Here is a 14544-nt window from a genome sequence, read left to right as displayed (position 1 = left end):
ATCAGAGCTGAGATCTCTAATTCCCAGGCTGTGGTTCCGGGGCCCCTAGCTCCGCCCGGGCGAGAAGTCCACCTGGGTCCCGAGCTCGCTCCCTGCGCCCCTCCCGCGGGCTCCACCAGGGGGCCGCCGCTCGCTCATCGCACCTGGAGTCGGGAGCGCAGCAGGTGCGCTGGGGTCCCGGAGCCCCGCCCCGCGGCCCCCGCGCCTGGCGCCCTACTCCAGGTGCCGGGCGCCCCGCAGCGGCCGGGCAAGACGCGCAGCCTCCGCCGGGAGGTCGGGAAGAGCTCGGGCGAAGAGGAGGAGCCAGGGACACCGAGCGGGTGGAGTCGGGAGCCCGAGAGCGGTGGAGGCGGATTTCCTGGGCCCGAATCTCTGGGGCTACCATGGCGTTTGGGAAGAGTCACCGGGATCCTTATGCAACCTCCGTGGGCCTCCTCATAGGTAAAGAGGCGCGGGGGAAGACTCCTGGGCAGGCTTTGGACATCGGGGTACCCTTCCCATTTGACTCCCTTGTCGGCCTGAGACGGACGGAGTTGGTCCAAGTTGGAGGAAATCCTTCCCCTCCCCCTGCAACTTTCCTAAGGCATCCGCATTCCACCCGGCCCCTTTGAGACATTTCTTTATGGCTGACCCTTTCTACTATCGCCCTCCTCAAAATCTACTTCCCTTTTAATGCCTCATGGGCAGTGGAACCGAACAGGTGAGCCACGCATGGGATTCAGGTGTGGAGTGTTTGGGCTTCTGCAAGGGGAGGGCATAGTTCTTGGCCAGGGTAAGGTTATAAGTAAAGTGCCCTCACTGGAGAGCACGTTACTGTTATGTCCGATGTACTGAGAAGGAAAAGAAGGGTCAAGGAGGTTAAGTGATGTGACCTCACGGTGAGAGGCAGGACACTTCAAACCGGTTCTCTCTGGCGCCCGGCCCTCACGACCTGAGTTACTTTTTCTGGGTAAACAAAGAGAATGCATATACAGGAAGGGGAAGAAGAGGAGCCATTTGGGGTCACCAGAGGCCTCTCAAAACACTAGGGACCACGCAGGTACCTGCTTAGCTCATTCTCCTGTGGCTGTACTCTGAATACCTAATGCAGAAGCCCGTGACGTTTACCAGCGCCAGCTCCGTCCTTTTTTGTTGTCCTTGATGCCCCCTTTGGGAACCTGGGGTGGCATCAGTGCATATTGATGCCACGCAAAGCATGATAATGTCAGGAACTTAGTGGGGTGAGGAAATTCCGAGAACCTGGTATGGTGAGGAGGCTCAGATTCGAAGCGTTTGGGCTACAGCCCAGTTATCTGCTGTGTGACATGGAACATACCCCTTACCCTGAACCTTAGTTCCCACGTCTTTTATGAAAGGGAGAATAACTCATTGAGGAGGAAATGCTTTCTAAACCGTTGCTGTCTCTATCCCCATTGGGTATTAAAATGAACCCTGAGCAGAAATGGATTCAAACTGCATCTTCACAGGCTGATTAAGTCTTTTTTTTTTTTAATTTTTATTGGGGAATACTGAGGAACAGTGTGTTTTTCCAGGACCCATCAGCTCCAAGTCAAGTCATTTTGTTTTGTTTTTTTTTTTCAGTCTAGTTGTGGAGGGCACAGCTCACTGGCCCACGTGGGAATCCAATCAGCAACATTGATGCTGTGAGCACTGCGCTGTAACCAACTGAGTCAATCGGTGGCCCCATGATTAATCCGCCCCATGATTAATTCTTTAATGTTGCAAACATTTACTGACTGCTAGCTATATGCCTGGAGCTGGATGAAGCAAAGGTCACACCTGGTCTCAACCCTCAGGGAACGTGCAAACTTGTAGGGAAGATGGACACAATTTTGTAGTAACTGTAGTACAGTCCCTTTACAATGCAAGACAAATGTGAAACACCCAAAACTTGTGCAAAGGGAGAAATTAACTGCCAAGGCTTTTGAAGGGTGAATAGGAGTTTACTAGGAAGATGGGAAGGTGGGAGGAAATGCATGGAATGAAGAGCAAGGGCTCTGGCAGAAGGAATAATACTAGTACATACCTAAACGACACAGGTTTGGTTAGCTTTGTCCATTGAATGCCGAATTCAAATAGTTCTTTTTTCTAGATGGGAAGCAGTGTCCCCAACCAAACCTATATTCTCCGTTATCCTTTTTAATGTTCTTTTCATTCCCCCTAGGACCTGGTATTTTCATGCGGAGGAATCTTCTTGTGGGAAAAATGTTAAGCTCATTCAGGTTGAGTGTTCTGCTACCCTTCCCAGATAGCATTTTGTATTCTCAAGGAGGATGTCTGGAGAAGGAAAAATACCTGATTGTTAAATGATGGCGTTGTAGGTACAGGAGCTGCCTGGTGCAGCCAGCTTTGGTTTGTACAGGTGCTGAGGGTGACCTTGCTCAACTGCTAAAGGACACGGTTTCAGGAGTTCTGATCTCTTTTTTTCTCAGCACCTGCCTCCCCCAGGAGAATAAATGATTTTAAAATGTAATCAATAATGTTGTAAAGATGTTGTAGGGTATCCGATGGACACTTGTCTCGTTAGGGAGACCACCTCAGGGAAGATGTGGATGCCTAATTACTGCACTGTACACCTGAAGCTGAAGCTGAACAATAATGAATGTCAACTACAAGTTTATATATATATATATATGTATATTTACAAAAAGCAGAGTACAGCATTAGGAATAGAGACAGTGGAAATATAATGGCTGTGTGCAATGTCAGAGGGATAGTGGATGGGGGAGGGGGTTTAACACTTTGAGGGGTATAAATGATAAACGTCTAACTTTGTTTTGTGCACCTGAAACTAATAAAAAAATAAATAAATAAAAATAAATAAATTCTAAAACTGGCATGAAACAACTTAGATTTGAATGCTAGTTGGACCTTGTACTGGTTATGTAGCCTTGCATACTTTCCTTATCATGTCTGAACTTCTGTTCCATTATCTCCAACAGCAGGTTAAATGAAATTACATAAGATAAAATACTTAGCACTGTGCACTTCACCTTCTGGGTGGCTAGTCAATATGTATCCGTCTGTCTCTGAAAAGCAGGCAGGCAGATGGAGCTTTAGTCAACCTGTCCCCCATGTCCTAGCCTTGCAGCCAGGTGTTGTGCCTGCAGTTTTTATTAATAGGTCACTCATTACTGTCGCTACAACAGAACTGTGAACTTGGGTTCTGATTGATTCCTGAATTACTGAGGATTGCTCAGAGAAAAAAAATCTCTTGCCCTTTGGTAATATAAACTTAATGGTACTTGCTAGCAAACTCCAGGCAGATTATTTCAGGAAGACCAGACATTTTTTATTCGGTTGCAGCTCAGAGTCAACACCAGCAATTTTTCTTTGCAGAAAAGGCTACATTTGCTGGAGTTCAGACTGAAGATTGGGGCCAGTTCATGCACATTTGTGACGTAATTAACACTGCCAATGATGGGTGAGTACAGTGTGTGGTTCTTGCATTTGCCTCTGATAAGAAGCATCTTGCAAACTCTTTAGTTTTCTTGCTGAACGAGTGCTTTCATCACCCCTTAGGTACCTGCTGCCTTTTGAATACATGTCAGGTTGACGTATTAAAAGAGCTGCTTGTTTCAGCATGTGGAATGTCTGGGAATCCATTATAATTTTTCTCTTTATCCTTAATAGTTTGGAATTTTATCTCTGAGGCTCAAATTCCTTGTTCTTTAAGAGATTTTTTTTTTAAGAGAGATTATTTTCTTCTTTAGGAATTCCCCCTGCTCTGATTGCTGATATTTTATGTTTCTGTAACTGAAAAATATTATCAAGAAGCTAGTGGACTCCTGGGCAGTTGTCATTATTGTAACCAAGAAATAATCTAGCAATTTTTTTTTCCTCTCTGTCACAAGACAATTTTTTTTCCTTAATGCCAGCTTGCCCATGTTCATACTGTGTTTTTAAATGACATACAATCTTTTGTTATACTTGTAAACTTTAAAGAATTGTTTTTTTAAAAAAAATTGTTTAGAAGGCCAACTATTGTGAATTTAGTCTAAATTACAGATTGTTATAAGAGATACAATTCTGCATTTTACTGTGCTTATTAAAGTGATAACTGATAGAAAAAGAGATTTAGTATAGTTATGTTGATGAAGAAAACATTACACTTCATTACTATCAGTGGAAAGTGCTTATGGTTAGTATTTTAAAGTGTTTATGCTTTATGTAATATTGTTTATCATATTTGGTTCCTTTGTGAACCATTTCTTCACTGATAATACTAATTTCTTCACTGATAATACAAAAGGGGAATCACAAAGAAAATTTTTTCTTCCTTCTAAAACAATATCTTTATTCTTTTAAACTTTTCCAGGAGTTCAATTCTAGATTTTATATAGGATTTTTTTTAGAAATATAGATATCTCTGTGTAATGTACTTTACAAACCATGTAAGTATATGTAATGTTATGTCATTATTATCGTATAAAAATACACCTATGCAAACATAGCAATTTGAAGGTAATATGTAAAAAGGACTGGTATCTTTTCTCAGTTTTATTGAGATATAATTGACAAATGGCATTGTATAAGTTTAAAATGTACAGCATAATGACTTGACATGTATATATATATATATATATAGCAAAATGATTACCACAATAACTTTAGTTAACATCCCTCACCTCATAGTTACAAAAATTTGTTTTCCTTGTGATGAGAATTTTTACTGTACTCTCTTAGCAACTTTCAAATATACCACACAGCAGTGTTAACTGTAGTCGTCATGTTGTAGATTACATCCCCGTTACTTGTTTATCTTACCACTGGAAGTTTGTACGTTTTGACCATGTCAAAGTAAATTTGACCCTCTACTTAATACTACATACACAGTTCTGCCTTTTGTAATACAAAATTGTAGCATATCAGAAGCCGACCTAGTTAGTAGTAGTTCCTTCTACATCCCCATGCCTATAGGGTGCTCAGGAAATACAAATAGTCTTAATCAAAATGGGTAACCTCCATTCTTTTGGAAATTACATTTCCTGTAAACTGGTCGTGTGCATTAATAGAGGGATATGGGTGTATTTCACAAAATGTAGTGCTTTCTAAGTAATACTCATATATAAATTTGTGTGTGTGTGTAACTGGTTAAAATTTAATTTTAAATAAACATTTTTTTCAAAACACATTTACATGAGTGATGTAGAGGAAATTTATAAAATACAGATAAATGTAAGAAGATAAAAATCCACAAATGCCTTCACCACCCAACAAAAAAGATAGTTAACATTTTGGAGTATTGATTCATAGCCCACTTCTTTGGCTATTAACATGTAATGAACCGTTTTTGCATGCCATTATTATTCCATTTAATAAGACATTTTGAAAAGCCACAGAATCTTTCTTAATAGGGATTACCACAATTTATCTTTTCAATCCCATATTATTGGATATTTAAGTCTCCTGTTTTTATCGTAAACAGTGCTGTAGTAAATATTTGATTCTAACAAGGAGGTAGGTACTGTTGTCTACCTAGATGTATGAGGAAACAGGTGTGAAAAGGTAAGTGTCACCCAGGGTCACACAGCAGAACCAAAGTCTGGGTCTTCTTAGCCATTCCTTTTTCTACAATGCATATTGCTTTTCAGAGACTGCTTGTTTTCAGCTATGCCTAAATTGGTCACGTCACTGTATTTACTGCTGTAGGCCAAAAGATGCAGTAAAAGCTTTGAAGAAAAGGATTTCCAAAAACTACAACCATAAAGAAATCGAACTTACCTTGTCAGTAAGTACCTTCACGTTATAGTTAAGGCTTTAGGATCTCTCAAGCTATTGTAACGTTTTTGATTCTAGGTAAGAAACATAAATATTCTGAGATAACAGGTTAGCAAAAAGTCATTTACAATATGAATTAAAACTCTTTATTGAGAATTGCAGAATTAAGAGAGTTTAGTTGATGGTAATAGCATTTAATTTTGTGGAAAGAGTGTTCTTGGAAAATGCGTTTTTCCTGGTCAGGATATAGGAACTGGTGGTTAAACATGTAAATACTGAGCTGATCAAGAAGTGTGTGTTAATGTTCCACACCGGGAGAGTTGAAGTCTTGAAAAATGCCTCCCTTTTCGCTTTGTGGTACACTGGAATACCTTTGTAGAATGCTGAGGTGCTCGCAGCTCATTAAGTTTCAACCAGGTTCTGCTGCGTAGTATATTTTGAAGAAAATTCTTTGTTGGTTTAAGCAATGCTGTGCGCCATATTGTCTGCAAATTGGTTATGGACACTTACTTCACCTGTTACCTTTTCCTCCATCCTCGGCCATATGACCTCTTCATTTACTTTGGTGAGTTGCCCTTTGTACTTTGATGTGTTTTGCAAGGCCTGCCTGCTGCCTGAGAGTGAGCTGTGTGGCTTTCTAATTTCTAATTTCTTCTGCATGCCTTTGGATCTCCACCAGCCCCAGGCCACGCATGGTTATGGCACTAATCAGCCAGCATCACACTGCTCTTTTGGGCTTTGGGAGTGTTTATCCAGAGGGCCATGGGGCAGAGGGGATCACAGCTTCTGTGTCCTAGTTTGCCCTGGAAGAAAATTTCTCACATCTTGCTTACCTGGAGAGTAACTGAAGGAGAAGAAATGAATGGAACAGGCTTAAGGATGCCATCACTGAAGAAGTCCTTCAAGTGGGGATCTGAGTATAGTTTATAGGCGTTTTCCTCCTTCACCTTTTTTTTTACCTCTCCCCTATCCTTTACGCATAGCAGCCATCCATGGAGGTCACAAAATAGAGGGAACTCTGGAGAGAGGAGTAAGACACTTCAGTTGGGCTATCAGAAAAATGGGTGGATGATGGAAATAATCCTTTGCTTGACACCTGATGGATCCTCTCTACCCTGTGAAGTAGTTGTACCCTTAACTCCCTTCATATGTGAAGAAACTGAGACTAGTGAGACTGTGATTTTTTTTTCCCCTCCAAGATTTAAGTGGTCTAGGCAAGATATCAACCAAGTCCAAGCTTATAAATCCCATGCCCTTGCCCCATACCACCTTGCTTCTCAGAAGGAATCAAGCCCCTTGCTGTGTTTCATTTGTGTCTTCATTTCCTTCATGCATGGTGCAGGACCCATGTGTTGACGGAATTAATGCTTTAGTGGGGGGGTCCCCCATCCTCCTACCTCTCCTAGTATCCAGGAAGACACAAGAGCTAATGGAAGGTGCTATAGAATTGAGGTAGAAATGCAGCTGTGGGATGAAATGGATCTGGGATATCTTAAGGCTGTCAAGGGTTAGGAGAATTGAGTAAGGAAGATAAAGGCAGAGGATGAATTTATGCCGCTTTCTCTATGTCAGCACATGGTACTATCTCACCTTCTTAAAGTTGTTTGTTCTCTAGAGTGAGTCTGTCTCTTTCTCTTGTACCCAGCCTACTTGACATTTCTGTGGTTGATGCTTATCCCTAGCCATGTCTTCTCCAACGTGGTTCTTTCCTTGTGAGCATGCACCAGGACCCTTCTCTGAGGAAGCTGCGTTATTCTACAGTGTTGTTTTTTGAGGCCCACCATTTCTCCTTGCGTCCCCACCTTTTCTTCTCTTCGGGTAGTCTGATCTCTCAAGCCTTACTATCAGCCAGCTGCCTGTTCTCCTTACCTGTTCCACCTCAAGTAACTGTACATCCTCTACCTTGGGATTTCCACACCAGTACATGAGAACAAGTGACTCTAAAACCTGTGCTAAAATAAGGGTGTGCGTTGCAGGTCGGGGGATCAGAATAGCCCTTCATTGTTAGGGTCAGATTTCACGGAGGTACCTACTTTGACTCTTGATAGCTTCATGCAGATTTCCCCAAGTTGTGTACTTAGTGGCCCAATGACCTCACCTCAGACTACTCATTGCATTGCCCAGGTAGGTGTAAAGCCTCAGAATTGACTTTAATGTTAAGTTAAGCCAGACTTGATTATGAGGGAATGAGTTGCAAAAAGCATTCTCTAGGGTCTGTCCAAGATAATTATATGTTTACCAATAAACTCTTTAAAAATGAATCCCCAAATGTGACATTTCCAGTTTGTTACTCTGAAGTGATGAGAGCCTGTCAAAGTCAGTTATACATGTTCCTTGTATCATCCGTCATTTGCGTTCTCCACGGACTTCTTAGCCTTGATTAAGTCTTTGATGGGATCTGACTAGACTGTGATTTCTGCCATCAGTTAGTGGAGTAGTTTTGTCAAGAAGCCAGTGGTTCTGTTATTTTAAAAGCATTTTGTTACCAGATTTGATAATTCTTTGCCAGAGGCTACCTTTTCTTGAAAGAGTCAATTGTGATAAGTCTGAGAAAGATACGGTTATTGACCAATGGAAAGTGGTTGAACAGGTTCCTGGGAATCAATTAATTAATAGGCCTTCATGGAACATTCTCTAGGCGATGAGCTAGGGGGGCTTCAGAATTAGTGTAAAATGCATTTATTTCTTCAGGAGCTTGTTGTAGAGTGAGCTCAGCCCCCAGGGTGGCCGGACCTTGGTGGTGTCTTCAGCTCTGGATGGCCCCAAAGTCTGGTTTACTGTGTTTGGTTTAGAAATTTACTATGAGAAGTAAAAGTACCAAATAGCTCTTTTTCTTCCAGCTTTCTGAAAAGAATACTTACGTCAGCTAATCAACTCATTCTCTCCTGATATGGAATTGCCCATGGAAGCAGATGATTAAAATAGTTACCAAGCTCTTCATGTACATTATATTTCATTTAAGCCTTACGAGAAGTCTCTTGGGGGGGAGGTGTTGTGCTTGTTTTGCAGGTGAGGAGACTGAAGGATAAGTGATTTGCCTGATCCAAGCTCAAAAGACCGGTGAAGCCCCAAGTCGGGTACACGTCTTAGTTTCTCTTGTTCTCTTGACTCCTAGGTTCTCTCTCCTGCCTGGGATTATGGTTTCTTGGTTGTCCTATTTCCAAAGAATAGGTAATTTAAACACAGTCTCAACAGGTAAATTGTAACAACGCCCAATTTCAAAATGTGTAAAAGCAACATACTTAATTTTTCCAACTTGCCACAGTAGATTTGATTGCTTAATTGAGTAGTCTGGGGGTGAGGTACTGGTGACATAATGGAAGAGGTGATGTAGAAGTAATTGGTCCTGAAATTCTAGATCCCAAAAGGAAAACACGAAGGGCAGGATTTGTGATCTCCAGATGTTAACATTCTCAGTGTTTCACGTTGACTCTGATTTTGTACAGGTGACCTCCTGGGGATGTTACCTGTTATAAAATCTTGGTGCTCCAAAGGTGACAATTGGTTGGTGATATACTGAGCAAGAAATTCACCATTCATTTTATAATTAAGGAAAGTGAGGCTTGGAGGCTACATTACCTTAGATTCCATAACCACTTGGATGAAGTATTTCTCTCAATTCCCATTGAACTAGAGGCATTCCTCTCAGCATTTCACTTAATCAAAACTCATAATAATGCGTAAGCACGAAGTCATTTGTTATTTACCTTTTCAACTTATCTTTCTCTAAGTCATTAACATAGATTCATCTTAGTATGTTTTGGGTTTTGCTTTTATTTTCCTTTGCCTTAAATGTTGTCCCTGTTTGACCCAGCCGCCTCTGGATTTTCTGATTGCCTTCTTAGCCACCTTGCCCTTAAAACTACAGCCCTTATACGTTCTTGTTTGCATTGCCATTCCAGAGACAGAATACAGAGCGTGATGTAAAGGCAGTTTCCAGGGCTTCTTTTCTGTAGGGATGATTATGCTTATCCTGGTCACGTTATGGTTTCTGTGACTTCTCTAACCCAAGGGATAGTAGCAAGGAAACGAGCGATTTAATTTGGTTTTTAGATTACTTTTAGAAATCCACTTTCAGCATGCAGTTCTTCAGTACCAACTAATTCTTAGCCTGACTTCAGCTCATGTTTCTTTATTGAAAATGTTCCCCGCCCCTGCCCCCAAGGCCACTAATGACCCCACTAATCAACAAACCTAGATGAGTGTTTCTCCGACCCTGTTCTTAACTGTTTGACAAACCCTCCTCCTGGAGACTCTGCCCTTTTTTGACTTGACCAACACTTTGTTCTCTTTATTTTATGCTTCAGTTTCTGTTGGTTGCTCCTGGATTGCCCTCACTGAGTTTTCTCCCGGTCTAACAGGTGAACCCCCTTATTGCAGCCATTTCTCCTCTCTGCTCGTCATAGGTGCCTTGATAACTCTCTTCTGGCCTAACACTTTCCTCAACTGGAGCTGTGTGTGTACAGCTCTAAGCTAAGCATCTCTACTTGAATGTCCCACCATCCATTTTGTCTTAGTCGTCGTGGGCTGTTATAACAAAAACACCATAGACTGGGGGCTTCCACAACAGATCATTATTTTGCACAGTTCTGGAGGCTATGAAGCCCGAAGTCAAGGTGCTGGCAGACCCAGTGTCTGTGGAGGGCCCACATTCTGGCTTGTAAGTGGTCATCTCGTTTTATCCTCAGTGTGGCCGAGTGAGCGATCATGTCTTTAGCCCCTTTTTATATGGGCACTAATCTCATTCATGAGGGCTCTGCCCTCATTATGTAATTACGTCTCAAAGTCCCCACCTCCTTAGACCATCACATTAGGGATTAGGGGCTTCAACATGAGAATTAGGGAGAGACACAAACTTTCAGTTCCTGGTACTTTTAAACTCAAAATATCTAAATTTCAACCCATCCTTTTTACCCTAGACCAGTCATACCACCCCACCCTATCCACTTCTCAATTGCCTTCCCAGCTGCCGTCAGTCTCATGCAGAATGACAGCCAGTTAACGTTCAGTCATCTTTTTTTTTTGACCAACAGCCAGTTGTTGAAAGTTCTTCCTTCATAATTCTCACGTCAGTCCCTTCCTGGCACCCACATACCCTAGTTTAGGCCTCTCTGCATCAGGCCTTACTAGTGGGTCCCTAACTGGATTTCTCCGTCATTCCAGGTTCTTTCACCCTCCCATTCCCTTTGTAGAGCGCTACTTGAAAACCTTTCCTGAACCTTACTTTCCACCATTAACCTTTCTCTCCAGTTTAGGATAGAGGGAGGTGTGATGATGGCAGACTGATCAGGACACTTAAGTGGTTCTTAGTGCAATGCCCCTATTCTTTCACGGCCACACAAATATCCCCACCGTCTGCATGATTCCCCTCCAGAGTTGATTTATCCTACCTCCTCAGGGTCCCCACTTTTACCTCATAAAGAAGACTCTACAGACCGAAGTGCTTAGTTTCCTCCCCACAATCCTTATGCCTTGTCACCTGTATATATATTTTTAATATCACTGACCTGTCTGGAATATAGCTCTGCACTCTTTTGTACTTTCCTTAACTATTTTTCAGAGCCCAGTTTAGAACCAGCCTTTTCCAAAGTCTAAGACCACCAGGCCCTACATTATCACATCTGTCTATAAAGGTCTGTAACTTAGGGTGATTATCATCCAGGCCAGGACATGTTTGACAGTGAAAGGGAGAATCATTAATAAAGCCAGGACGACAGGACTCGACCAGGACTTCCCTGGAAAAATTGGAACCAATGTGACCCTGTCTGTAGCCCATGGGTTTTGTTTACACGTCCCACTTATTACCTATGTTAGTATTAATGCTCATAGAATTGTGTCCTGACTCCCCGGGGCGTCTGTCCTCTAAGCAGTGACATTATACTTCCTCACATTTCCCAGAACCTAACATTTTGCTTTGTTTTAGTAGATACTCAGTTCTGCTTGTTAATTAGAATGCTGGTGGAAATCATTCCTTAGCAGTTTGTGTCTTATATTTCAGAGGTGACTTTGCCAAAGAAATTTAATGTTTAACTTTTCTCTCTAATTTAGCTTATTGACATGTGCATGCAGAACTGTGGTCCAAGTTTCCAGTCTCTGATTGTGAAGAAGGAATTCGTTAAAGAGTGTCTAGTTAAGCTGCTGAATCCCAGATACAACTTGCCATTAGACATCCAGAACAGAATCTTGAATTTCATTAAGGTGAGTCTGTTGTACGCCTTATGGGACGGTAAACTTCTGAAATTCGAGGTTTAATTACATACCCGTTGGTTTAGTGATCCCTTACAAACCTTTGATTGAGCCAGATAGCATTTTACCCTTCTACTTTTGTGTAATAATAATTGTTTGGCATTGGTTGGTGCTCTTTTTCTGAAGAATTTGTAGTCATTTTCCTACCCCACTATTAGTTTCTGTTTTATTCACGTCAGGTAGGAAAATGAGTGATGTGTACATTCATTTTGCAGATATGAGAGCTATGTTCTGGAGTCCGTAACTGAGTATTTTCAAAGTTATCTGGCAAAAGAGCTACTGATGCTATTTAAGAATATGTCTATTAGTTCTGGATTTAGGACAGGCATAAACAGTAGTATCTGTTCCGGGGTTTCATTAAAATATTGAGGCGTGGGAGTGTGATGATTAAAAATATTTTATATTATTTTTCCAGTCTCTGAAAATGTACATTTTGTCCTTGGCATTCAAAAGTAGCTTGCTTTCTGTGTGAGCCACATAATTGTCAAGCTCTCATTTTCTATCCCCAGTGTGAGAACTGTGTTTTGTTTTTGCTGCTGCTTTCAGACTTGGTCACAGGGTTTTCCAGGAGGCGTGGATGTAAGTGAAGTGAGAGAAGTGTACCTTGACCTGCTTAAAAAAGGTGTTCAGTTTCCTCCCTCAGATGCAGAGGCTGAAACAGCAGAACAAGAGGTAAGAGGTCCTTCTTTTACTCATGTAGAGTAAGATAGTATATTACGTGGGTCTATTCTCATCAAAAGGGACAACCCTAGCGCTATATTGCTTACCCAAGAGATGAATTAGTTATTAGAAGGATATTGTAGTATCTGATAGAATAACCGAGCCACAAAAAGGTTGGTGTTAGCTAGATCCCTCGGACAACAGCAAAGCCAGCACTCAAGCCTTATTCCTTGTCTATTTCTGTGTGATCCTCAGCTTCATTCCTCTCTCTTATTGCAGACTAGCTTTTTCCACATAGTGGATAACCGCTCCCAATTTTTCATGTGATACCTTTAGCTTTTTCAGATTAAAACCTGGAGAGGGGTCTCCCTGAACCGACTGGGGTCAGTTTCCTATTTCTGCCCCAATCAACTGAAGTCTAAGAACACGATGGCTCCAAATAGAAATCATGTGGCTAAGGAGAGGGCCGCTTTCAAAAGCAAGGATTGTTGCCTAGACAAAGGGTCTTTACCTTAGGTAGTCTTATCCTTGTTTATTATTAAACTGTGCCCATGGGACAGTTTCTAGATGTTCCCATGTATTCTCATCTTTGAAAATAACTTTCAACGTTTTGAACTGTAACACTTTGAATGGCTGATTGTAATTCACCTCCTAAGTTTCTATAAAGATAAGAAAACAGTAGAACTACTGTTTCCTTCTGTAGATTGCTGAGTCCTGCCGTGGTGAAATAAGGAAGTCTTCCGGTGTATACCAGAAGACTGATCTTCATGGAGGCTTTGTCCTGAGGGCTAATTCTTTTACTTGTGCAGGCTGTTCCTGGCCATTAGCCTTCTGCCCCATCCTTTTATTCTGCCCTTGAACCTGCTTACCATGCCCCTTTTGTTCTTTCTTCCATGCGCAGTGTAGTATAGCAGTGGCCTCGAAACTTGCTACTCAAAGTATGATTTAGGGTATAATCTGGGAGCACATTAGGTATATTTAACCTTAGATTAAATCGGAGTCTTATTTTTACAAGATTTCTCTCCACCGTAAAGTCAAGAAGCACTGGTCTCGAGCCCTGTGCTTGGGCCCTCCTCCCAAGGTTGTAAATGAGGCATTGAGTCAGGGAGGTGTTCACTGGTGGAAAAGGAGACGGTGGAGAGTAATCATTGACAGCTGTGGCTTAAAAAGACTGAACACGAATTGATTTACTGTTTGTTTTTAACAACCCCAAAAGAGGACAGCAGTACTCTGGCAGTTTATCTTGCAGACCCCTGATAAAAACTAAGCATTTTATTAAATATCAATTCAGTTAATAATCATAATGGCCACCTTTTATTGAATACTGACTCTATTTTGGGCACACCATTTGCTTAGTCCTCTTCTCAAAATGCTGGGCAGGTTGCACACGAAATGATTTTGTATACTCTGGGCTAATACCCTATAACCTGGCCTTTGGTTGAGAGAAAGTGATTGAGTCATTGGAATAGAAAAACTGGGTGTGGGGTGGTTACGTTAATTCAGATAATAATCCTTACACATCTCATTAATAGACTGCACAGGTCTCATCGAATCCACCAACATCTGTTCCTACTGCACCAGCTCTTCCTTCTGTCATTGTTCCCAAGCACATGACTCTTACATTGGAGCCAGAACAGGTAATAACAGCAACAACTGTGTTTTATTGATGACTTTTTCTAACTTCTAAGCAGTTAGTTTATAAACAGTTTGTTTATTCTTCTTAACATTATGAGGTGGGCACCTGTGAACAATGAACAACCCTCGTTTTGCAGAGGAGAGGGCTGGAGCTATGTGACTTTCATGGTTCAGTTCTAAGTGGACTTAATCCTGTGGATTCTGGCTGGTCCCGATGCCCAGGCTCTTAACAGTTGTGCTTTTGTGTCTTTGTGGAGGTTGGGCTGTGGGATGGATCTTGTG

The 14544-nt window shown here is 41.8% G+C and overlaps 1 protein-coding gene across 3 annotated transcripts in view; it reads left to right on the top strand.

Moving 5' to 3' along the window:
• Nucleotides 1-242: 242 nt before the first annotated feature.
• TOM1L1 (target of myb1 like 1 membrane trafficking protein) overlaps nt 243-14544 on the top strand; it is a 50361-nt gene continuing 36059 nt past the window's right edge. The window contains exons 1-6 of one of the 3 annotated variants that reach the window (XM_033089641.1): nt 243-441; nt 3340-3424; nt 5653-5731; nt 11770-11919; nt 12514-12639; nt 14160-14264. In XM_033089641.1, the coding sequence (XP_032945532.1) occupies nt 384-441; nt 3340-3424; nt 5653-5731; nt 11770-11919; nt 12514-12639; nt 14160-14264 (603 nt within the window). In that variant the 5' untranslated portion in view covers nt 243-383. Of the gene's footprint in view, nt 442-3002; nt 3225-3339; nt 3425-5652; nt 5732-11769; nt 11920-12513; nt 12640-14159; nt 14265-14544 lie in introns of those variants that run through there. The other 2 variants (XM_033089642.1, XM_033089643.1) reach the window with 2 other exon arrangements.

Source organism: Rhinolophus ferrumequinum, chromosome 21 (genome assembly GCF_004115265.2).
Source record: "Rhinolophus ferrumequinum isolate MPI-CBG mRhiFer1 chromosome 21, mRhiFer1_v1.p, whole genome shotgun sequence".
Taxonomy (NCBI): Eukaryota; Metazoa; Chordata; class Mammalia; order Chiroptera; family Rhinolophidae; genus Rhinolophus; species Rhinolophus ferrumequinum.
The sequence above is the reverse complement of the archived record's forward strand: the minus strand, read 5'-3'. Positions and strand labels throughout refer to the sequence as shown.